Raw genomic sequence first — 23709 nt, 5'->3', positions numbered from 1 at the left:
CATGTCCCACTGAGACACATTCAGTTACATTGAGAAGAAAAAACAGCAGCCTGCCAGAAAGCATTTCTCTCCTGAAGTGCAAGCACAAATCACATTACCAGGGACAGCTGGGAAATTGACAAAATGTCTAGCCCCATGTCAGATTTCAAAATTGAATATAAAAAAATCTGTTTGCTCTTTTGAGAAATGGATTTCAGTGCAGAATTCTGCTGGAGCAGCACTATTAACTAACCGTTTTGAAAAAACAAAATTTTCCCATGACAGTATCCCTTTAAGCTATATCTTGGTTACTGTGACAACTGTACATAGCACAATCGTACAAAGGCCAATAATAGTAAAAATAATAAAATGTTTCTTATTTATTCAGTTCCACGCCCACTCAATTGTCATACTTATCATTCCATAGAGAGCCCTCGCGCAAGGACATTACATAATTCATGTTGCCATGTGCCAACATGGCAGAAGAAGCACTTCCGCCGGTTACACAACACCAGGCAAGCGCCTCAAAGCAGAGCTTAAACTACTTCCGGTCACACAGCAAATCACAGTTTTGGAATAGGATACCGCCTCCACGTACGCGTATCCTTACGAACAAAGAACGTTTGGTTGCGCATGTCTGGTGAGTGGTGCCCTGTTACCACGGAAACGAGAAATGCTGCGCATGCGGTTTAAAACGCGTTCTGTTTCCATAGTGATAACATAAACTAGACTACCGACGCAAATGAATATGGAAGAGGCACCGGCACCGATTCTTCTCTTTGGGGAGGCGGAAGGGATGGTACAGAATTTGCAGACCTTCTCAGTGCGAGATATTGCTTCTGGCGGGTAAGGCTGAATCTGTGGGATAGCTGGCAACTTCACCTGGCCTTTGTTTTTTCCCTCAGGCTTACTTTTAAAGGGGAACTCCGCCGATTTTAATTTTGCACAGTGTTTTAAGAAATAAACTTAAACCAATATTCCCAAAGTATCAGTGGTTTTAAAGTTAATTGTAAATGTTATTGCAAGTCAAAACAACATTTGTTTGTCCCTTTCTGTTCTGACTCTTGAAACAAGTTACTTCTCCTCCAGGTCTTCTATTTAGACTCTCTCCTATTCATCTGCCGGTCTGCAATTCAGACTACTGCTTGCTAGGCAAAGTTGGAGCATAGCAACAAGATAAATGTTTAGGTTCCAGTCTGGAGAGCTACAGACAGGCCCCGACTGGCAATCTGTGGGTTCTGGCAAATGCCAGAGGGGCTGCTATATGGTGCCATAGAAAGTCAGTATTTAGTGGGCTGGTGGGGGGTGTCTGGGCCTCTGTGTGGGCTGATTGGACCTCTGTGTAGCTGAAATGCCAGGGCCTATCTTGACTCTCAGTCCCCAGACCTGGCTACAGAAATTACATTGCAAATGTAAATGGCTTTAAAATAGGGATGCACCGAATCCAGGATTCAGTTTGGGATTCGGCCCGGCCAAACCAAATCCTAATTTGCATATGCAAATTAGGGACGGACGGGAAATTGCGTGAGTTTTTGTCAGAAAACAAGGAAGTAGAAAATGTTTTTCCCCTTCCAATTCCCTAATTTGCATATGCAAATTAGGGTTCGGATGCGGTTCGGTATCTTTTGCAAAGGATTCGGGGGTTCGGCCAAATCCAAAAAAGTGGATTCGGTGCATCCCTATTTTAAAATAACTCCTATCAGTACTTCTGGGATCAGTCACTCAACTATACCTAAAAGTGGGGCTTAGTATCACTTTGTGTTTGTACTCTCTTAAAATAGATCAAAGCCTGCTGCTAGTAAGGAAATGATAAAGCTAAATAATACTGAACACATCAGGATTTATAAACGTACTTTTTTTTCTAGAAGTTCTGAGTGCATTGTTATTTATCTTAATGCTCGCGGCAATTCAAACACCAAACTGTACATAAAAATTTTATTGTACTTATTAAAAGGTTTACAATGGCATCCCAGGCATGAGGAGGTCCTACATAGACACCTAGTGGCAGCCTTCGGATAGTCAACTAGTCCCAGATACACGCACCCCTTCCGGAACAACAATTGCAGAAATAGTAGAATCCAGGAGCCAAAATTTAAATAGTACAAAAAGTCTTTATTTTACATTATGTATAAAAACACAAAAGCCTTACTTGTTTTGTGTCATCTAAGGACACTTAATCATAGGCTGATGATTAAGCGTCCTTAGATGACACGAAACGCATAAGGCTTTTGTGTTTTTATACATAATGTAAAATAAACTGTACTTTATACTATTTAAATGTTGTCTCCTGGATTCTTCTATTTCTGCAATTGGTGTTCCGGAGTGGTGCCTGCCTACAATCGAATTGTTGTGAATTACTTCTCTTTGCTGAAGGTCTGGGGCATGAGCACCCGGACCCACCATGGAAAGCCGTAAGCATTTCCTATAATCCAACAGATTCATGCTCCTCATGGTTTTTGGATATGAATGTTTTTCTGCTGTTGAACAACAATGACTCATCGTGTATCTTTTTATTTTAATATATTTTATGATATTGAATCAGCCTAAACATATAAGATGGCAGTAGTTTGTATTTTAGCACTTCCTCTTCTTTTCTCCTATGATGCCTTATGGGAGAATTAAAACTCTAATTGTTGGTGTTTAGACAGTGCTGTGTGTATGGCATGAGACAAGTAAATACCTTCTGATTTCAGAAGGCTTCACTTTGCATGTTATTGCTTGTGAAGGGCTTTTTGGCTCCTTCTAGCCCATCTCACCCTAATCAGGTTCGGTTTCCTTTTGCCCTACTCTCCTACCCCCTCAGAAGCCATGTTCCAATATTTTGCATTGAGATCTAACAAGATTGAAACAGGCTGTCTGCAAGTTTGAATATATGGCTCTGAACCATTAGGCTGTATCTGAGCTATAAACCATTGGTTCTGGATGCATAGTTGGCCAAAGGGACATAAAGGAGTGATTTGCATGTCTCTGCCTATGCCTTATGGGAGAATTAAAACTCTCATTTTTGGTGTTAAGGCAGTGCTATATGTAAGGCATTCCTTCTGATTTCAGAAGGCTTCAGTTTGCATCTTCTTTTCTGGAAATTAAGTCAATTTCCAGTGGGTTTTAATGATTCAGACCTACTAAAAACTTTATTTCATTTAGTATCAGTCAAAAAAAACTATAGTTTGTGTTTTGTGGCTGCTTTATACAAGTTATACAAAAAGGGCAATATAGGACAAAAGGTTTGGTGATGGTAAAAATCAGGAGTGGTGTCATGTGCTGATATGCGATACCCAATATTTCCTATATTTACAGCGGGAGGCAGAGGCTTATAGAGATTTGGTAGGAGAGCAAAGCTAAATAAAGGCAAGAGACGAGAAGGAGAGTTCTAGTGAAGTCTGAAATGTACTGGTTTGAAGTGTGTAAAGAGCACTTTGGTGAACAAGTTAAAGGAACAGTAACCTCTAAAAATTAAATTGTTTTAAAGTAATAAAAATATAATGCAGGGTTGCCCTGAATTTGTAAAACTGATGTGTTTGCTTCAGAAACACTACTATTGTTTATATAAATAAGCTGCTGTGTAGTAATGGGAGCAGCCATTCAAAGGAGAAAAGGCTCAGGTTACACAGTGGATAGCAGATAAGCTCTGTAGAACATAATGGTGTTATCTGTTATCCACTATTTAACCTTTGCCATATAGCCTTTTTTTAATTTCTGCCACTGCTACACCGCAGCTTGCTTATATGAACTATAGTAGTGTTTCTGAAGCAAACTGGTCAGTTTTACCAGTGCAGGGCAACAATACATGATATTTTCATTACTTTAAAACACTTTTTTGGTGTTACTGTTCCTTTAATGGCACAAATACAGGATGGAGAAAAACTGATAACTGTTTGAAACATAAGTGTCTAGTTTTATGCTTTATACTGATCTGTCAGGAGCTCAACAAGGCAGAGTTGTTTGCCCTGTGGTAAACAGAGGCAGCTGCATTGGGCAAGAAATTACAGAGATGTTAGAATAAAAGAGGAATAAGAAGAAAAGTGCACCATAACTAGATTTCATAGTTTAGGATGAGGGTATGCTTTATATGGTTCAGATGAGGTTGAAGGAGCTAGCATTAGTTCTAGAAGGGCAGAACTGATCGGAGAGGGGATCAATACAGTGACCATTGGTATGAGTACAGAGATTAGTCAAAGAAAAATGTCTACAAGGGGAGCTTAGAGGTTAGACTTTGAGTCAGACAAAGAAAATATGTAAGCCAAACAGCCAAATTGTCAGAATGTCTGAGGTTGGCCTATTAAGTCAATGTATGCCAGTAATCAAAGTGATAATGATTAGGGGCACATTTACTAAGCTCGAGTGAAGGATTCGAATGAAAATGAAAATTTGGAAGTATTTTTTTGGGTACTTCGACCATCGAATAGGCTACTACGACCTTCGACTTCGATTCGAACCATTCAAACTAAAAATCGTTTGACTATTCGACCATTCGATAGTTGAAGTACCGTCTCTTTAAAAAAAACTTCGACTACGTTAGCCTATGGGGACTTTCCCCATCACTTTTCTAAGCTTTTTTTTTGATCGAAGAAAAATCCTTTGATCGATCGCTTAAAATAGTTTGAATCGTTCGATCCAAGGATTTTATCGTTCGATCGAACAAATTTTACTTCGATCGATCGTAGGATTTGCACTAAATCCTTAGAATTTGAAGGATTTAAATCCGAGGGTCGAATTCGAGGGTTTATTAACCCTCGATATTCGACCCATAGTAAATGTGCCCCTTAGTGTTCATACAAAAATTAACTGGGTCTCCCACGACAAAAAAATTCCAGTCATCACATGGGAAGAGGAGGACAACTTTGGGTGTCTTCGGAAAACAAATTGTGCCGAGTTCCATCCCGCCGGCGATTTACATTTAAGCCAGCGGGAAGGCAGGGGAGGCAGTTCGGGGAGATTAGTCGCCCCGAAGAAGTCGCCGGGCGACTAATCTCCCTCAATCTGCCCGTGTGCCCTGCCCCTTAATGTTTAGCCAGGAGAGAAATAAGTGTTACTGCCCATGTGTAGTTTCAATATATGTAAGCAAAGCAGATAATCTGTCTAAGGTATGGGGTCCTTACCACGATTTTGTGGGGTCCAGTAACATTTCGTTATACCACCTTTAATGCTGTAACATCCAATCTTTCCCCAGATGGTTTAAACAGCATGAATACATTGAAAAGCTAAATATGCAAGCGATCCTCAATGCTTCAGCAGGGCAAGAGGAGATGATTAAGGATCTGCTTGTGACACATGGAAAGGTAAAGCTAATTTACACTGTAACCATTTTGATTGTTTAAAGAGAAATTATAGCTACAATTTACTGAAAACTTGTACTGAACAAATGCATGAATGAATTATTAAATCACATATTGTCATGCTCTTTTCTAAAAGAAATTAATACTTTCAGGGATTTTTTTCCAGTGTACGCTTCACTTCCTGTTCTGTTGAACAGGAAGCTGCTGCCAGCCTTATAATGTACAGCCATTCTTAGTATTGGTAAGAAATTATCAGTAGAGGGATTATACTGTTTTTAATGCAAAAGGAATTGGCATCCACCAGTTAAACTTGTACTGAAATGAAGTTATGCCAGGACAGATCAGGACAAATATCTAGTTGTTTTTTGATTGCAGAAAATATTCACACGTTCCACTTGCTAGCTTTACTTTTATGTGTGTGCAGGTCACTTTTTCCTACAAGCTGCCATATGGTTCCTCTTTCCTGAGACATTTTTCATAGAGCAAGATATCTGGATGATCTAATTTTATAATATGGACTTCTGTTGGTGCCTTGGCCTCAGCAAAGGCAGCACTATGCTATTCAGCAATCTTTTACAATGAAAAAGTATACATGATACTTTGCACCTACATGAAAAGGAAAGGTTATGCCCATGGGTTCAATAAATACAATTAAATGTGGCACCCCACCTTGATGCACAAGGCAATGCCTGGAAAGCCATAGAATATTAGAAGAAAGGTTATGTTTGTAATAAAGAAGGGCATCATTTAAAATATTGTTCTAAAATTCTTTCTTTGTTTCTTATCAGATTCCAACTTTAATCCATGAACTGATCAGTGTTGAGATCTGGAAGCTTAAGGTGTTTCATGTTCTGTGTCAGCTGCAAGACTTCCAGCCCAAGAGCACCTTTCCTCTCTATATGGTGGTAAGTGTGCAAGCCCCAAATACACACACGTTCTATCCTGAACAGTTAATATTTCAGGCATACAGGGACAATAATTTGGGAGTTCCCAACCACCAGTATTCCCAGTAGTGCTCTTCCCAACTAACACAATGTGTATAAATGAATGACAATTACATACAGTAGTTAAGGTTCGAAAGAAGACAGCTGTAAACCTTCAACATGTTCTTCCATTTAGTATATACCCCAGCATCACTGCCCCCCCCACACACAGAGTGTTACATAGTTGCTTTGGGTTGAAAAAAATCACTGTATTTCAGTTCAACAGGCATAAATATACACATTTAAAATGAACTGCTTATTGTAATGCAAACAAACTATAGAAAAGAGTGCAGTGCTTGACAACAACATAAAAAAACTCCTACAATTTGTAAATTAAGCTTTCATATTAATCAGGGAATTTTCCATGTTACCAGTGAAGGCAGAAAGCCTCATAATTAATGGGGTTTTTTTATGTCCCTACAGATACACCATGAAGCAACTATCATTAACCTACTGGAGACCATTTTTTTCCATAAGGTAAAACCCTTACTCTGGTCCATATTTACAATATTTCTACCTACTTGGGGGCCATCATGGCTGAGAGTGTTTTCAGAGAAATGTCTTTTTTTTTCTGGGTATGTATGTTTTTACCCTGCTGCCATAATCACGGTGAGGCTTTTGTATGCACTCTTCCTAATTACAGGTTATATATAAAATTTTATGCTTTTTTTAACGGTCTTCAACTCTGCATAGAGACAATGCAGTTTACTTATATTTTATGAAGTTGTATTTGGCATTTTTTGATTTTTTCCTTGTATTTTCATTAGTTCCATATATTCCCATATATATACTCTACTACTTTTGTATTGAGTTGAAGTGTTATGCAATTGGAACACAGGGGATTGCTTGTGATAATATTTTTCCATGATAATTATATTATTAAATATGTAGTGAGTGTTCTGAAAAGAAGTGATAAAATCACTCCATTTAGAACAGGATTTCTGTGACTACTGAGTATATGGACGGAATACATGAATATAATTAGTGATGAGTTATTCCTGTGTTGCAGGAAGTATGTGAGTCTGCGGAAGACCTTACTCTGGATTTGATTGATTACTGCTATCGGAAACTGACTCTGCTGGCATCACAAAGCTCTGACAGGAGAACACTCAGCCAGAATAGACTTCTGCCCCACACTGCCAATGAAGCATCATCGCTAGAGGTGAGCGTTAATTCATAGAAATGGAGTGCATAATTAAGTTAAAGAGATACTGACATCAGAAAATAAACTTTTTAATTATCTATCATAACATTGTCTTTGAATGCTATTTATCATTTTGCCATAAAAGTATTTGCCTGGTGTTTTACATTACCTTTCTTACTATCCTGTTCCTCTTTGAGGGGGCTACTATATTTGTGCAGCAATAGTCCGTTAGCATTAGAAACTCTTAACTGACAGGTTAAAGAGGTACTGACACCTGAAATTAAACTTTTTTTTACATCTATTATAATATTGGCTTTGCAAGCTACTTCTAACTTTGCCATAAAGTATTTGCATGATGCTTTTACATTACCTGTCTGATCCCCCATGTTCCTGTATGAGGGGGCTGCCATATTTGTGCAGCAGGAGTCCGTTAGCATTAGAAACTGTAACTAACAGGCTGAGATGGGACAGTCAGGTTGGCAAAGTCAGAGTGTCAGAGAGTCAGGCTTAGGAACTTCAACTAACAATTATATACAAAAACAAACCTCTCAGCAACAAATGATCAACATGACCTATAGGTAACATTTAATGTAAATTCATATGCTAAAATTCATTTTTTAGTGTCAGTATCACTTTAAGAAGGGACAGTCAGGTTGGCAAAACAGTCAGGTTTAGGAACTTGAGCTTTTCTTCCTGCTATTCCCGCCACCCGTAACTGCCGGCTTCTGACTTCATATTTAAAGACACGCGCCTCCTGCCCCGCCCCTTTTGTGACATCATCGGCGGGCCTTAAAATGGAAGTCAGGCTCGGGCGGGTTGGCGAAGAGTGGGTTTTATCGGACCCGCACATCACTAGTGGAATCCAAAGAATTGTGCACTTTTATGCATGTAATGCTGCAAACTGTATAATCAGTACATGGTTGTCCACTGTGGGTCTTTACTTACTATTAGGCTGTATGCAAGGCAGGAGCTCCAGTGCACATAAGGTTCACAGACAGCACGTATTAAAGGAACAGTAACACCAAAAAAATGTTTTAAAGGAATGAATATATCATGTAGTGTACAGGTAAAACTGATCTGTTTGCTTCAGAAACAATACTATAGTTCATATAAACAAGCTGCTGTGTAGCAATGGCAGAAATTTAAAAAAGGCTATATGGCACAGGTTAAATAGTGGATAATACATAACACCATTATGTTCTAGCTTATCTGCTATCTGCTGTGTAACCTAAGCATTATCCTTCGGATGGCTGCCCCCATTGCTAAACAACAACTTATTTATATAAACAATAGTCGTGTTTCTGAAGCAAACACAGTAGTTTTACTAGTGCAGAGCAACACTGTATTATATTTTTATTACATTAAAACACTTTCATTTTTGATGTTACTGTTCTTTTAAGTACAAGGCCATCTTGTGCCTATGTGAGCTGTGCTCTGTATTTCTTGCTAGGTGTTGAAACTAGCACAGGTAAAGAGTGCATCTTGTACCATCAATGAGAAGGCTTTGTTTATAGGTGCTTTGGGTGCACTGTTGCATACCTTAGCGCACCTGTACATTTATTCATAATGCAGCAATGTATTATTTTATTTATTATTACTGTAGTGCTCTAAATTCTCACATTCACAGTATGGTTTCATTTACTATTGCTTTTAGAAACTAATATTTTCTCTACATTGTCCTAGGAGCTTAAACAGCAGGCTGAAGCTTTGGAGTTTGACATTGCATTAAAATGCCTGTCAGTTACGCGATATATCAGTGATCACATTGACAGGTGAGCATACAAAATCTCAAAACACCTCAAGACTGGCATACAAGATCATGTAACATTAGGGCTATTCATGGTAATCAACCTGACCCTGTAGAATCACTTGAAAACATGGTAATGACCATTATTAATTAACCTATGGAAGGGTAGTTCCCAGCTTTTTGCCACCTACCTTCTAATTTGTAAATTATGCAGGTGCCTTACAAAGAACTGTTTAATATCAAATATTAATGCAACTATTATCTCCTCAGCCTTCCACTAAGTGTGATGAATCGGCTCCTCAACACTCACAACCTGCCTTGCCTGCTGGTGGAACTGTTGCATCAATCTCCGTGGACCCAGCGTGAAAAAGGTGTGGATATATTATGCATTACACTGCTGCAAAGTAGTGTGTAGCCATAGGGGTTTGTTTAATAGGAATAAGTAACTTTTACTATTTTGGTTATTGCTGATTAATATAGGAATATTTTGAAGACAGTGGTATCCCAAAGCAAAGGTCTTGTCTACTTTATGGTTTGATTGATTAATTATTTACAGGCTCATATTTTCTAATTAATTCTCAAATATTTTTGGCAAGACAAAGGAAAATCTGAAATAGTTGCATCAATAAACGAGGAGACCATTTATGTTTCAATGCAGTTTGGCTCGTTTACAATGATCGAGGCTACAAAAACATGCGCAAGGTGGTGCCCTGTTCCCCAAGATTTGTACCTCTTGCCTGTGCAAAGCTTTGGGGGTTATTTATCAAAATCGGAATTTATCTCATTTTCTGAAATATACTCTGACCAAATCCACACTGGTTATTTCTCCTTATTTATCAATACATTTTGCCGTAAAATTCCAGTTTGGGAAAAAAAACTTGTGAAAATCGTACAAAAATTCGAATTGTATAATTTTTTTTCAGATTTTCCACTCGAAAAATCAGGGTTTTTTTTTCCGATTTTTGGCTGAAAACCACAACATCTTCGGATTTTTGCACAAAACTCAGTACAGATTAGGATATCTTTGGGACCTCTCCCATTGATTTGTATACAACCTTGGCAGTTCTGAAATGCTAGATTTTCGGATTCATACTTTTTCCATCCTCGGGGTATAATAAATCCAGAAAAATTTGGAGTTTTTTTCACAAAAAATTTGGATTTTATAATAAATTAAAAATTAACATTTTTTGAGTTTTTGGCATTTAATAAATAACCCCCTTTGTGTTGGCAAAGTGGACTCAAAAATGCACATTTATGCAAGCAGTGCTGCATACTGTATACACAGCACATGGATGCACCTACCTCATTTTATTTTATGCAAGGTAGGAGCCCCAGCAGACACAAGATGCAAAGGCAAGATATACATCACTATACCTGTTTGAGCTTTTCTCTGCACTATGTACTAGATATCTAAACTGGCTCAAGGCTTGTACCTTCTGTGGGTACAGGCATAAGTGCTCTGTTTATGCCCCTGGGGTGCAGTTTTGATCAGCCCATGTGCCCATTGTAATTGAGCTCTATTATGTCTATAAAGACATAAAACTCTGTCCTTATAATGCAGCAGCACATTAAACTTCGCTGAAGCTATTGCCTCCAGAATTATTCGTTTTGCTATCGCATCTATACTATAATCTTCCTTCCATTTTCCGTGAACTCACATGTGTATTTATCTCTCACGAAATACCTTTTTGTGCTTCGTGTTGCTCAGGCCAGCTCCAGAAGTATGAAAGTGGCCGCTGGTACCCTGTACCTGCTGAGGACCAGTTAAAGATGACCAAGTTGGATGGTCAAGCCTGGATAGCTTTATACAACCTCCTGTTAAGGCCAGAGTGTCAGCAGAAATATAACATCAACAGCTTCACCAAGGGGCAGCTACTAAAGGTACTCCTGTCAGAAAAATATGTACAGGTATGGGACCTGTTATCCAGAATGTTGGGACCTGGAGTCTTTCTGCAATTTGCATCTTCCTACCTTGAGTCTACTAGAAAATCATATAAAAATTAAATAAGCCCAATAGGCTGGTTTTGCTTCCAATAAGAATTAATTATCTCTTAGTTGGGATCAAGTACAAGCTACTGTTTTATTATTACAGAGAAAAAGGAAATCCTTTTTAAAAATTTGGATCATTTGTATAAATGGAGTCTATGATTCTGTAATTCAGAGCTTTCTGGATAAAGGGTTCCTGGATAATGGATCCCATACCTGTAATATGCTTTCTCTATTTTTACAAGATGAACCTGATTTTCTAGAAAACTCTCTGACTGAAACCAGAGGTTATAATCTTTTTCTTTACTGCAATATTCTGCTAATGGTATTCGTTATTATTTATCTGTAGCTTCGCTCCTTTCTCACTGAAGTTCTTCTGGACCAGTTGCCAAATCTTGTAGATCTGCAGCGTTTCTTAAGCCACTTGTCTGTGAGCGAGCCTGCCCCACCCAAAAAGGAATTGATCCTAGAGCAGGTATGCTATGAACTCAAAATAATGAGAAGGTCTGAATAAATTTATTAGGAGAAAATGTACTGGTAGATGGTTCTCGCTTGCAATACACTTTAGGATGGTGGAAGTAAATGAGTCGGACTAATTATAAAAGAGCTATGATCTTTTTGAAAGACACTAAAAAGGAACATGTAAAGGATAAGTAAATCTTTAAAATAAAAAATTAGAAACCTCAGATAACTTTTCCCACATCTTTCCTAACCAGAAGAACATCAGAGCAGCCTCTTTCTTTCTCCTTAGAACTTCGTTGAGTACTTGGTGGTCATAATGGTTGGTAACTGATCAGTAGGTGGCGCTACTGTAATAATATTAATTAATATGAACAGTATATGTACCCCTTGATACCTTGGAATTAAAAAAATATATATAATGAATGTAAATTGAAAAAGTGCTTAGAATAGCACTCTCATAATTTTTACATTCACTTATTTTAAAGGTTTACTTATCTTTTTTTTAAGGAAAATTTTAGTTTTTATTCAAAATTATACAGTGAAAAGTAAAAAAAAAGGAAAAAACATCATATATAGAGTTATGGTATCTAGTAGATACAGTGTGTTGTATAATACATACGGTCATGGTCATTGAATTGAATCTAGGAGGCAAATTGAGAGTCAGGTTTGATTAGGTATGGAGGTCTACTGATTCCCATGTGGGTCTTAAAGGGCATTGCAGTCCTGACTTCAGCAAGAGTAAAAGTTACTGAAGCTCCCAGTCCAGATTCCCACCAGGGGCTCCAGATTTTATCAAATTTTTTGTAGCTACCTCTGGCCTCATAAGTGAGTTTAATGAGGGGAATTGTAGAGTTAACCAGGCGGATCCAGGGGTTTTAGTTAGGTGGATTAAGGCTCATCCAGTGCAATATCAAATTTTTTGGCATAGTATAATAACACACTAGTCCTCAAGCGGGCCTGGTTGGTGGTGAGGATTTCGTCCAGGATTCCTAGTAAGCAGAACAAGGGAGACATAATATGTGGGGATCCCAGCCAGGTCCGGACTGGGATTAACAATAGGCCCTGGCATTCCAAGTACACAGAGGCCAAAGCAGCCACCCACCAGCCCAATAAATAATGACTGTATATGGCAAGTTACAGCAGCCCTTCTTGCATTTGCCAGAACCCACAGATTGCCAGTCCGGGCCTGATCCCAGCTCCGTGGCCAAAGTTTGGATTATTTGTGTAGGAGGAGGCTATGGTTGGGCATTTCCAGAGCATGTGGTAGAAATTGGCTTGTTGGGTGTTACATCGAGGGCAATGGTCGTGGGGAGTTTTGCCCATGCGCTTAAGCTTGACTGGGGTTACATATAGTTGATGAAAGAGCTTGTAGTGTATTAGTCTGTCTCGGATCGAGGTAACGGGTTTATACATACTGTATGTTCATTGGCTTCATCCCAGTCGTCTTGTGACAAAGTAGGTATGTATTCTGACCATCGCGCTTTGGCAGATGTGAAAGGTGAGGGTGTTCCTTCCAGATCATTGTGGTATAGGTTTGCCGATAGTTTTGTGGGATTGTCGGATGCATGCGTATCTTCCATATAGGTGACAGAAAGAGTGGGTGAAATTGTGCTGAACTGTGTCTTAAAGAGGTGTCTCATTTGAAAATAAAGGTGGTTGCTGTGTTGCGGTCTGCTGTTGCAGGGTAGGATATGAAGCAAAGCTGAAGTCCTGGATAAGGTCTTTTAGATATTTGATGCCTTGAGAGGGCCAATACAGAAAGTCCCCTAGTACACGGAACTGAGAAAGGTTGTCCCATAGAGGGAGAGACATGATGAGTAGAGGGGGTTTCTTTTTGAGGTATTTTAAGGCTTGTAGCCATGAGGTATGGTGGGCAGTCATAGTCGGTGGGAGATTGTCCAGGTCTGCCATTGAACGATACAGTATATTCCTCATGCCTTCCAAGGATCCTATCATTAAAGATTGGAGGGTCATATTGGGGTTATAGGGATCTGGGTGAAACCACCAATATAAGTAGTATATATGTGATGCCAAAAAATATAGGTAGAAGATCATCAGGGCTGTTAGTTTTTCCCAAGTGATTCTTAGGACTTTATTGTTCCAAATAAATGGTAGTAGGTGATTTTTTTTAAACAAAGTTTTGGGAATATAAATTGGAGCGTTATGAAAAAGATATAGGAACCTTGGGAGGTATATCATTTTGATGAGGTTAATTCCGCCCCATTGTGTTAGTGGCAGATTGGCCCATTTTTTGAGATCGGATGAGAAGCGAAAGACCATCAGTTCCAAGTTGAGATTTATAAATTGTGCAGGACAGGCGTGGACTATAATTCCCAAGTATTTAAAGGAAGAGGTCCAGTAAAGAGAAGTTGAGGGGTATAAGGGTATCAAAGTGTCTCCATCTATTGGGAATAGGATAGATTTTTTACAGTTGATATAGAGGCCTGTGAATTCACCAAAATGGTCAACCAGGGCAAGGAGATTTGTTAAAGAGCTGTCTGTGTCTGCTAGATAAACCAGTAGACCGCCCGCATATAGGGAAATCTTCTCTGTGAATTTCCCGTCTACAGAGAGGCCTCGGATGAGAGGAGTATCACGATTAAGGGCAGCTAGGGGTTTGATGGCTAAAGCAAATAGTAAGGGGGATAGGGGGCAGCCTTGTTGTGAGCCTCTATGGAGGAGAAAGGGTGTAGATGTGATCCCATTAACCCTTACTCGTGCAGAGGGTTTTTGATAGAGTAGCTTAATCTACTATATGAATTGCTCCCCTAGGTTAAACTTTCAAAGTACCTCCCAAAGATAAGTCCATTCGATTGAATCAAAGGCTTTGGCTGAGTCCAGCAATGCCACAGCTCTGGACACCATAGGTTCATGCTTGATGTTAAGATTGGTAAATAGCCTTCGTAGGTTAATGTTGGTTGATCTGCCTGGCATGAAGCCTAATTAATCTGGGTGTACCAGATTCGTAATGACCCTTTGAAGCCTACTCGCAAATATCTTGGCCAGGATTTTGGCGTCTGTGTTTATAAGTGAGATGGGTTGGTAGGAAATACAGAGGCCGGGATCTTTTCCTTGTTTGTGGATAATAATTATAAGGGCTTCTGCAAATGTGATGGAAAGGGCTGAATCTTCCTGGGAAAAGGTATACTTATCTTTTAAAGTAATGTCTGCATTAAAATAGGTACACAGTCCTGAGCACTTCTGTTATTTCGTTTCCCAATCGTTGCCCAATCAGGTTTGTGGGTGTACTGGAACATGACCCTGTCTGCATGGAGAAATCTCTTCTACTCAAGTGTTTAAATGCACATATGCTCTTGTGAAATAATGTTAATGATGCAGGAAATTAACCACAGCATGTGCTCAGTCTGCTTTATTTATTGCAGTAAGGGTTATTTTTATTTTTACCATGCTTCTATATTTCCGTGTGCTCACACTCATTCTGTGCATTGTTACTAAGAAATAGACTGCAGCTGTTTGCAGCTCACCGTATCATCATGCCTGCCAGAATACAAAGGTCCACTGTCTACTACAGGGCTGCCCAGCTGGCAGCCTATCAGTAACAACTGTCTCAAGGGCCTCATTTTGGGACAGTGTCTGGCTCTCCAAAAAAAAGCAGTGGGTAATTCCCTTTTTGTTGCACAGAAAATAAAAACGCCTTACCAGTTCATTCCGATTCCTGAGGGGTAGTATTTTATATATCAACATTTTGGTTATTTCTCAGAACCACAACCGCAGTGTAACTGCTCATAATGCAGAGTAGGCAAAGATAAAAGACTGTTTTTGAAGTTCTGATGATGGATCATCCAACCACCCGCATCGGAGGGTTTATTTATTACACACAGGGCAAACAACAGGCTTCCTGCACCATCAGTAGCACTGAGTTTATGAGAGGAGGGTGGGGGAGGCAAGTCATTCAGATACATACATAAGGAAGTGTTTGTGGGCACGGGTAGATAGCACCCTGGCAACCAGGAAGCTCCTTAACAACAAGTAAAAAAATATACAGGTCACAAACAAATACAAAATTAAGACCAGTTGCAAATTGTATCAGAATACAATTGTCAACATCATATGAAAAATTAATTTAAAGCTTAATTACCCCTCTTAAATTCTAAGCTAGAAAATAAAGCCCAAACATTGCTCAGTTATTTTGTTTCAGCACACAGGGCAGTTGCATCATTTCCCATATTCAGAAGCCCTATGCAGCTTATGTAATAACACTACAATTTCCCCAACAAGTTATAGGTTTAGTCTATAACAGATAGAAGAATTAAATCTATTACCAGTCTATGCAGTGCCTCTACATTCCACAATGCACAATCATTCATTTTATGTATATAGATTATTACTTTAAAGGAGAAGGAAAGGTATCCTGCACTTGTTGGGCACCCCCAAGTGAATGTATTTACTTACCTGAAACCCCGGGCGGGTGCTCCTATCAGCAGAAAACTACACTGGCCCGAGGTTATACCAGTGAGCACCACGGAGTGATCTTCTTACGTCTTCCTCTTTCTTCATGTGGCTGCGAATGTGTCGTTGAACGAAAAGCCAAACTTTAACTAAAAAGTCGGATATTTCGTTCAACCGCCCATGCGTTTGCCCCGGGAAATTTGAAGCAAGAAGAAGCCGGAAGAGGATCGCTCCATGGTGATCACTTGTATAACCCCCGGGCCGGTGCAGTTTTCTGCTGATAGGAGGGGTTTTAGATAAGTCAAAACAATCACTTGGAGGTGCCTATTATTTGGCACCCCCAGTGCAGGATGCCTTTCCTTCTCCTTTAAATGCAAGTGAGCAATTTTCCCTTTATTTTTCTTTTGCCTGCGCTCACAAAAACCTTTTGTGCAAACTTTTAGAATGCTGTACGTGCAGAGGCATAGATGAGTCTGAATAGCTAATAAAATATGGGTTGGTCAATACTTTGTTTTATGCTAACCTTACACAATAATCTTGCATCTTAGAGGAAATATTGCATTTGAGGTTATTGTATGTATATTGTATGTATTAGCAGATTACATGCATGTCGTTATTTTGTGTCAATTTCATTTGTGGAGTTAGTTTAAATATTTGGATTGGTAAATTACATGTGTGTGTGTGAAGTTATTGTGTGTATAGATATTGGTAGGTTACACACACGTGAGGTTACTTTGCATATTTAGATTAGAACGTTACACAAACTTGAAGTCATTTGGATGCATACTTTGCATGAGTATCAGGCCATTATGTGTATTTAGTATGGCAGGTTCCAAGAGCGTGAAGTTATTTAAGGGTCAGGCCACAATGGGCGTTTTGGGGAGATTTGGTCGCCTGGTGACTAATAGCCTTGTTTTTGTGCGACCAATCTCTCCAAACGCCTTCCCTCACTCTGCGCCTGCTAAAAAGAAAAAACACCGGCGCTAATCACACGCGCCGATTCGTTTTCTAAAGTCGCCCAAAGTTGCCTCACGAGGAAACTTTGGGAAACGAATCGCAGCGTGTGATTATCGCCGGCGTTTTTCCATTTTAGCTGGCGCAGAGTGAGGGAAGGCGTCAGGCGACCAAATTTCCCCAAAACGCCCAGTGCGGCCTGACCCTTATATAAGCAGATTGGTAGGTTACATGCATGCGAGGTTATTTTGTTTGTTTATATTGTTAGATTATTTGTGTTTACAGTAATCTGTGTCTATGTAATGTTTAACATTCTTAATCTGTATCATTCCACTTAATTAAACCTGTAAGGTACCTGAGGTTTGGGATTCAATCATCAATGAGAATTCAGGGAAATGGAAAGCAATAGCCAAATACCAGGTGAAGCAAGCATTTTCTCCCAGTGAGGAAGACTTACGGTCTCAGGCCAAAAGGTAAGTACATGCACCAAGCACTCCGGGACTGATCATTCACATTTTCTCCTAAAACACAAACACTGACATTTGTACCTTTCATCACCAGATGGGCACAGACTTATAATATTGATGTAATGGAGGCACTTGTGCCAGAGAAACCAAAGTGTGGTTCATGTGGGTCTGAAGCCTCCAAACGTTGTTCAAGATGCCAGAGCGAGTGGTATTGCAAGAGGTGAGTACTCTCTTTTCACATGTTTCAGTGTTTGTAAAACAAGGGGCAGATTTATTAAGGGTCGAAGTCAAAATTCTAATTTTTGAATTTTCTTTTGGTCAAAACTCTCAAATTCGAATTGTGAATTATCCAAACTCGGTTCGAGTTTTACTTTGAATTCGAATTTCGAGATTTATCATACTCTGGCCCTATAATTCGACTATTCGCCACCTAAAACCTGCCTAGTTACTGTTTAAGTCAATGGGAGAGGTCCAGGGATCAATTTGAATCGAGTTTTTATAATTATAATCGATAATTCAAATCGAGTTTTACAGGTCGTTTCAATTTGTCCGAGTTGAAATATAATTTGATTTTAATAATAAATTTCGATTGGTTGAATTTCAAATTTATGGGAGTTTTAAACAAAATTCACATGAATTTGAAATTTGGCCCTTGATAAATGTGCCTCTAAGTGTCACATCGCTTTATTTATAATACTTTTATATCTATTATCCTTGTAACTGCCACATGCCGGAAAAGGTTATAGAAAGAGTTGCAGCAATTGCGGTGGATATGGGATTGTTGTGGAATTGTTGCTCCCTATGTCATGTGGCAAACATGGAAGTGTTTAGACAAAAACAAGAGTCCTCTGCACTCAACCCATTATCAATATATTTAAGTCGAAGAGATTTTGTGCATACTGCTACTGAAAAATGCCTTACCCTTTAAACAACACAGGGATTGTTTGTCCATATATTGCAATATATTTAAGCTGGCCAACTACGTCAAAGTCATCCCATATCTGGCCAGTCCTATGCTCAATTTTCATCTGATTCATTAAGAATTCTATTGCTTCATTATACATTTTACAAAGGGACGACTACGTTTTACCTGCAACTTACTTGCTGCTTTCAAAGTAAAACTCCCAAACTTGGCTGCCCTTTTATTAGACACCAGTGGGATCACCTGACAAACATATATATGGACAAACAATCCCTGTTTTGTTTAAAGGGTAAGGCATTTTTAAGTAGCAGTATGCACAAAATGTCTCTGTCTTAAATATATTGATAATGGGTTGACTGCAGAGAACTCTTGTATTTGTCTATATGTATTTTGTGGTCATAGCCTCATTGCACCCCCGCTTAATGGTTTTAAAAATTGGTGGTGAGCACAACGTTTCCTTGTTTGTTATAAACATGTAAGTGTTGTTGCATCTAATGCAAGTCAGGTGAATTACAGGAGCTCTGTGTTGTTACTACTGATACAGAGTATATGATTAGACTATATGTGGGTGTTGCACTCAGTGTGAGAGATTTATATCATGAGGCGTAAGTTTGCTGTTATTTGTGACAAAGCATGTGGTTAAACTATAACACTATAAGAGTGTTGCGTGAGATGTGTGATGCTTTGCTAGATATTATTTTTCTTCATGTAAATTGAAGGCAGAGTTAGTAATGCTGCCAGGTATTTTGTGATATCTCCAGTCTTTCCCATGAGTCTGCTCAGTCGATAGGCTACACTGATCCAGATTTCTTGCCCAGATTGTTTGAGAGATTTATACTATTTCGTCTAAGGTCAGGGCACACGCTGAGATTCAGGGAGATTAGTCGCCCGGTGACAAATCTCCTCTTCTTTGGGGCGATTAATCTCCCCGAACTGCCTCCCGCGGCTAGAATGTAAATCGCGGGCGAGATGGCACTAGGAGCTGAAGTCGCCCGATGTTGCCTCACAAGGAAACTTAAGGTGACTTCAGAAAACAAAGTTCTCAGAGTACCATCCCGCCAATGATTTATATTCTAGCCGACGGGAAGGCAGGGGAAGGCAGTTCGGGGAGATTAGTTGCCCTAAAGAAGAAGAGATGTGTCACCGGCGACTAATCTCCCGAATCTGAGCTTGCTGCCAGGCCCGGACTGGAGAATTGTGGATTCTGTCAAATGCCAGAGGGGCTGCTGTAAGATGTCATAGACAGTCACTATTTATTGGGCTGGTGGGGGATGTTTGGGCCTCTGTGTACTTGAAATGCCAGGGCCTATTTTGAATTACAGGTCTGCTTGATAGATAGCTGCCCTATACACCAGCCATTTTCTAAGCTGAGGAGGATGTTTATTGTTCCATCAGGTTGTGTAGAGTAAAGCTGACCATACAATCGTACGAATCCTCGATTCGTACAATTTTGTATTGTGTGGGGAGAGTCCCGACATCTGTCGTGCCATGCTGAACGGTCGTGTGTCGATGGGACAGGTTAGAAAATTTCTGTCGGCTGCCGATAATATCTCTGCATGTATTGCCGATCTGACAATTTTCAGTGGGAGACTGTCACCAGCTTTTGTCGGACATAACTTTCATACGATTGCTGTCAGGGGCAGAACATCGTCTGATTTTATACGATTTATTTGATATGAAAGGTTAGTGGCAGGTCGGGAGATGGGGAAGTCCGATAAGTCCAATTGTTCGAGGATTTGAACGATCGGATCTCTGCATTTATGGCCATCTTTAGTGCGGCTTTAAAGGAATTGTTCAGTGTAAAAATAAAAACTGGGTAAATAGATAGGCTGTGCAAAATAAAAATGTTTCTAATATAGTTAGTTAGGCAAAAATGTAATGTATAAAGGCTCAAGTGATTTGATGTATAACAAGTCAGTCAGGACACTACTTCCTGCTTTTCAGCTCTCTTGGTTTACACTGACTGGTTACCCTGGTTACCAGGCAGTAACCAATCAGAGACTTGAGGGGGGCCACATGGGTCATATCTGTTGCTTTTGAATCTGAGCTGAATGCTGAGGATCAATTACAAACTCACTGAACAGAAATGTACCATGTGGCCCCCCTTCAAGTCGCTGACTAACTCAGAGTTATAGAGCTGAAAAGCAGGAAGTTGGATTCTGGCTGTTTTATTAGACATCTGTTCACTCCAGCCTTTATACATTACATATTTGGCTAACTAACTATATTAGAAACATTTTTTATTTTGCACAGCCTATCTATTAACCCAGTTTTTATTTTTATACTGAACTATTCCTTTAAGTTACAAAACTGGACGTACTGCCAGGTTATAATTACTTGATACACTTTTACTGCAAGTATTGACGTGAAAGTAGCATCACTTTCTGCCTTCTCCAGTGTGAGAGTAAGTGATCCAGATGTCTGACAGACACACAATGCAGCTGAAGAAAGCTTGAACACTTGTTTTTGCACTTGCACTGCTCATTTTAGTGCCAACGGCAGCATTTTACTTAATTGATGGTTTAGGAGGTTGATTACTGTTTGTACCAATGTAAAACGTTATGCAAGAGATAAGCAAATGGTTTCCTGTTACTCAGTGGAAGGGGAAGTGCCGTATGTGGTACAAGAAATATTGTCGTTTTTCTTTCCTATGGAATGTTCCAGCGATTTAGATAAACACAAATGATATGATGCTCTCGATGTACAACCTATTCCTTGGCCTTAAGCAGCACTGTGCTTGTAGCATTGTTCAATTCTTTGGAATCAACTTCAAACCCGATGTCCATTACTTGTCGCTGAACTACAACCACTAACATTTGGATGAGCACAGGTAGATTGTGGGAGATGTTCTGCATCACACTTCTAAAGGACCACAAGCTCACCATACCCGTCATAAATAATGAACACAGGGTGCATCACAGTTGCTTCTTATTTCAAGGACGATTAACGTTTGCAGTGCTATAGAACCTAATAATTGTGGATAGCAATAACAAAACGATACATACTACAGTTATAGGATCTGTTATCCGGAAACCTGTTATCCAGAAAGCTCAGAATTACGCAATATAGACTTCATTTTATTTAAATAATCCACATTTTTAAAAAGGATTTCCTTTTTCTCTGTAATAATAAAACAGTATCTTGTACTTGATCCCAACTAAGATATAATTAATCCTAATTGGAAGCAAAACCAGCCTATTGGGTTTGTTTAATGTTTAAATTAAAGGTATGAAGGTCCAATTTACAGAAAGATCTGTTATCCGGAAAACCCCACAGGTCCCATATGTGGATTAAGAGGGAAATTGTTACAAATACAGTATGCTGTTTGGCTCCTAATGACTCTTTCCCTATAATACTGTCATTTGTCTAGCTATTGTGCCTATACAGTATATGTGATGCTTGCTTGTCATGTGACAGATTCATGTTGTTGCTGCTGAGAGTTGGATTAAGATGTGTAGATGTAGCCAGGGCCGCCATCAGGGGGGACAAGGGGTACAGGTGTCCCTGGCCTGAAGAGGGCCCGGCAGTGCTGCACTTTCGAAAGAGTCGGGCCCCCCTTGACATCGTCAAAGCCGGGCGGCCATTTCTGAAGTCACGATCAGCCGAAATGCGGAAGTGCCGAAAAGACCCGAAGTCATAAAAACAGCCAAAGTTGAAGTCCTGAAGCGGCGAAAAAAGATGCCCCAATTTTTTTTAACTTGTAAGGGGGGCCCTGGCGCCAATGGTTTTTTAAAAAATATTCTTTGGAGCCCCATTTTTTTTAACTTGTAAGGGGGGGCACTGGCACCAATGTTTTTTTTTTAACTTATATGGGGGCCCTGGTCACCAATTATTTTTTTTAACTTGTATGTGGGGCCTGACCACCAATTTTTAAAAAGAACTTTTAAGGGGGGCTCTGGCACCACAGTTATAAGGGGACCCTGAACATCAATAGCTTTTTTAACTTGTGTGTGGGGGGGGGGTTACCTTTTTTAGCACTGGTGTCTGTGTGGTCTTTTAACTGTTGTGTGTGGGGGCGGGATCTGGGGTGGAGCTTGGGGGCTGGGGTGGCGGGGCACAGATAATTTTGTTGTACTGGGCCCCGTGATTTCTAATGGCAGCCCTGGATGTAGCAAGGAGTATCCCAGTGATCTGTAAGACCGCAATCCTGTATCTGCCATGTCCTTTGTTGTTCTGACATGTTCTTTGCCTCTTTTCTATAGAGAGTGCCAGGTAAAACACTGGCAGAAGCACAAAAAGGCCTGTGATATGGTGAGCGAGGCTATGAAGAACATGCAGGAAGAGATCCAGAAAGATGCGTGAAGAAGAGGTGTCTATCCTGAAAATATTAGATCAAAGTGTTTAGACCCACTGATCTTCCCACCCTCCAGTAATAACCTATAGGGCACTTTATAGTTGCCCATTGAGTATTATGTACTAAATATACTGCTGTGATCTATCCAGCACCCCTTGTCAGCTGAACAATCCTAATTATTTATTTTGTGCTACAGGTTTATAGGGAAACATCTGAATCAGTAACAGCTGAAGAGAAGCAGACTGAGCACCTTTGTACAGTATAAAAGCCAATTTCAAAGCACCTCTAGTTGCTGTCCTGTTGCAGCTTACCAGTTAAAGGGGAAATATCGCAAAAATTCTAATTTAATATCAGCTTCAGCATACGGAAATAAGATACTTTGTAAATACAATCAATTAAATATTCTGCATTGTTTTTTTAAATAATCCTGTTTATGTTAACTATTTATATCTCAGCATCTGTTTCTCTTCATTCTGTCTTCATGGGGTAGGGGGCTTACTTTCCTATAAGATTAATTAGAGCTCACTCAAATAACAGATTCCAGTACAAACAAAATCTAACAAAATAACTTCCTTTTGCACAAATTCTGCATGTAGAGAGACATGATGTCTGGTGATTTTAATAGAGTGAGCTCTAATACATGTTCTAGGCAGAAGGAGCCCCCCCTACAAGATATATTGGATCATTCATCTGACACCCAACTCCTGAATAAAGACAGAATAAGGAGAAACAGATGCTGAGAGAGGAATAGTGAAGATAAACTTGATTATTCCAGAAACTATGCTGAATTTTTAATTGATTGTATTTAAAAAGTTTCTTATTTCGGTATGCCGAAGCTTATATTAAATTTTGTGATAGTTCCCCTTTAAATGGGACCCCCAGCCATTGATTATGTACATCTTAAGTCTCCAGGTTTTATTCACTCATTCTGTAGAGACTTGATCATTCTCACAATTGAGGCCTATGTCGCAAGGACATTGCTATGGACATTTAAATCTTTTATAAACATTAAATACTGAACATGTCCACGACTGGTTTCACTTTAATCATCATTGTGAATAAATCCTCTAAAGTGAAGAACTGCT

General features: G+C 39.5%; 1 protein-coding gene across 2 annotated transcripts; it reads left to right on the top strand.

Moving 5' to 3' along the window:
* The first annotated feature begins 563 nt into the window (after positions 1 to 563).
* zmynd10.L (zinc finger MYND-type containing 10 L homeolog) lies at positions 564 to 23649 on the top strand. Of its 2 annotated transcripts, XM_018256979.2 has the most exons (13): positions 564 to 825; positions 5150 to 5258; positions 6044 to 6160; positions 6662 to 6715; positions 7248 to 7400; positions 9066 to 9154; positions 9400 to 9500; positions 10838 to 11010; positions 11465 to 11590; positions 17293 to 17414; positions 17503 to 17628; positions 22533 to 22639; positions 22821 to 23251. In XM_018256979.2, exons 1-12 carry the CDS (start codon positions 722 to 724, stop codon positions 22630 to 22632), a joined length of 1374 nt encoding a protein of 457 aa, XP_018112468.1. In that variant the 5' UTR covers positions 564 to 721; the 3' UTR covers positions 22633 to 22639; positions 22821 to 23251.
* Positions 23650 to 23709: the final 60 nt, after the last annotated feature.

The sequence above is a fragment of the Xenopus laevis genome, chromosome 4L (genome assembly GCF_017654675.1).
Source record: "Xenopus laevis strain J_2021 chromosome 4L, Xenopus_laevis_v10.1, whole genome shotgun sequence".
Lineage (NCBI taxonomy): Eukaryota > Metazoa > Chordata > Amphibia > Anura > Pipidae > Xenopus > Xenopus laevis.
The sequence above is the reverse complement of the archived record's forward strand: the minus strand, read 5'-3'. Positions and strand labels throughout refer to the sequence as shown.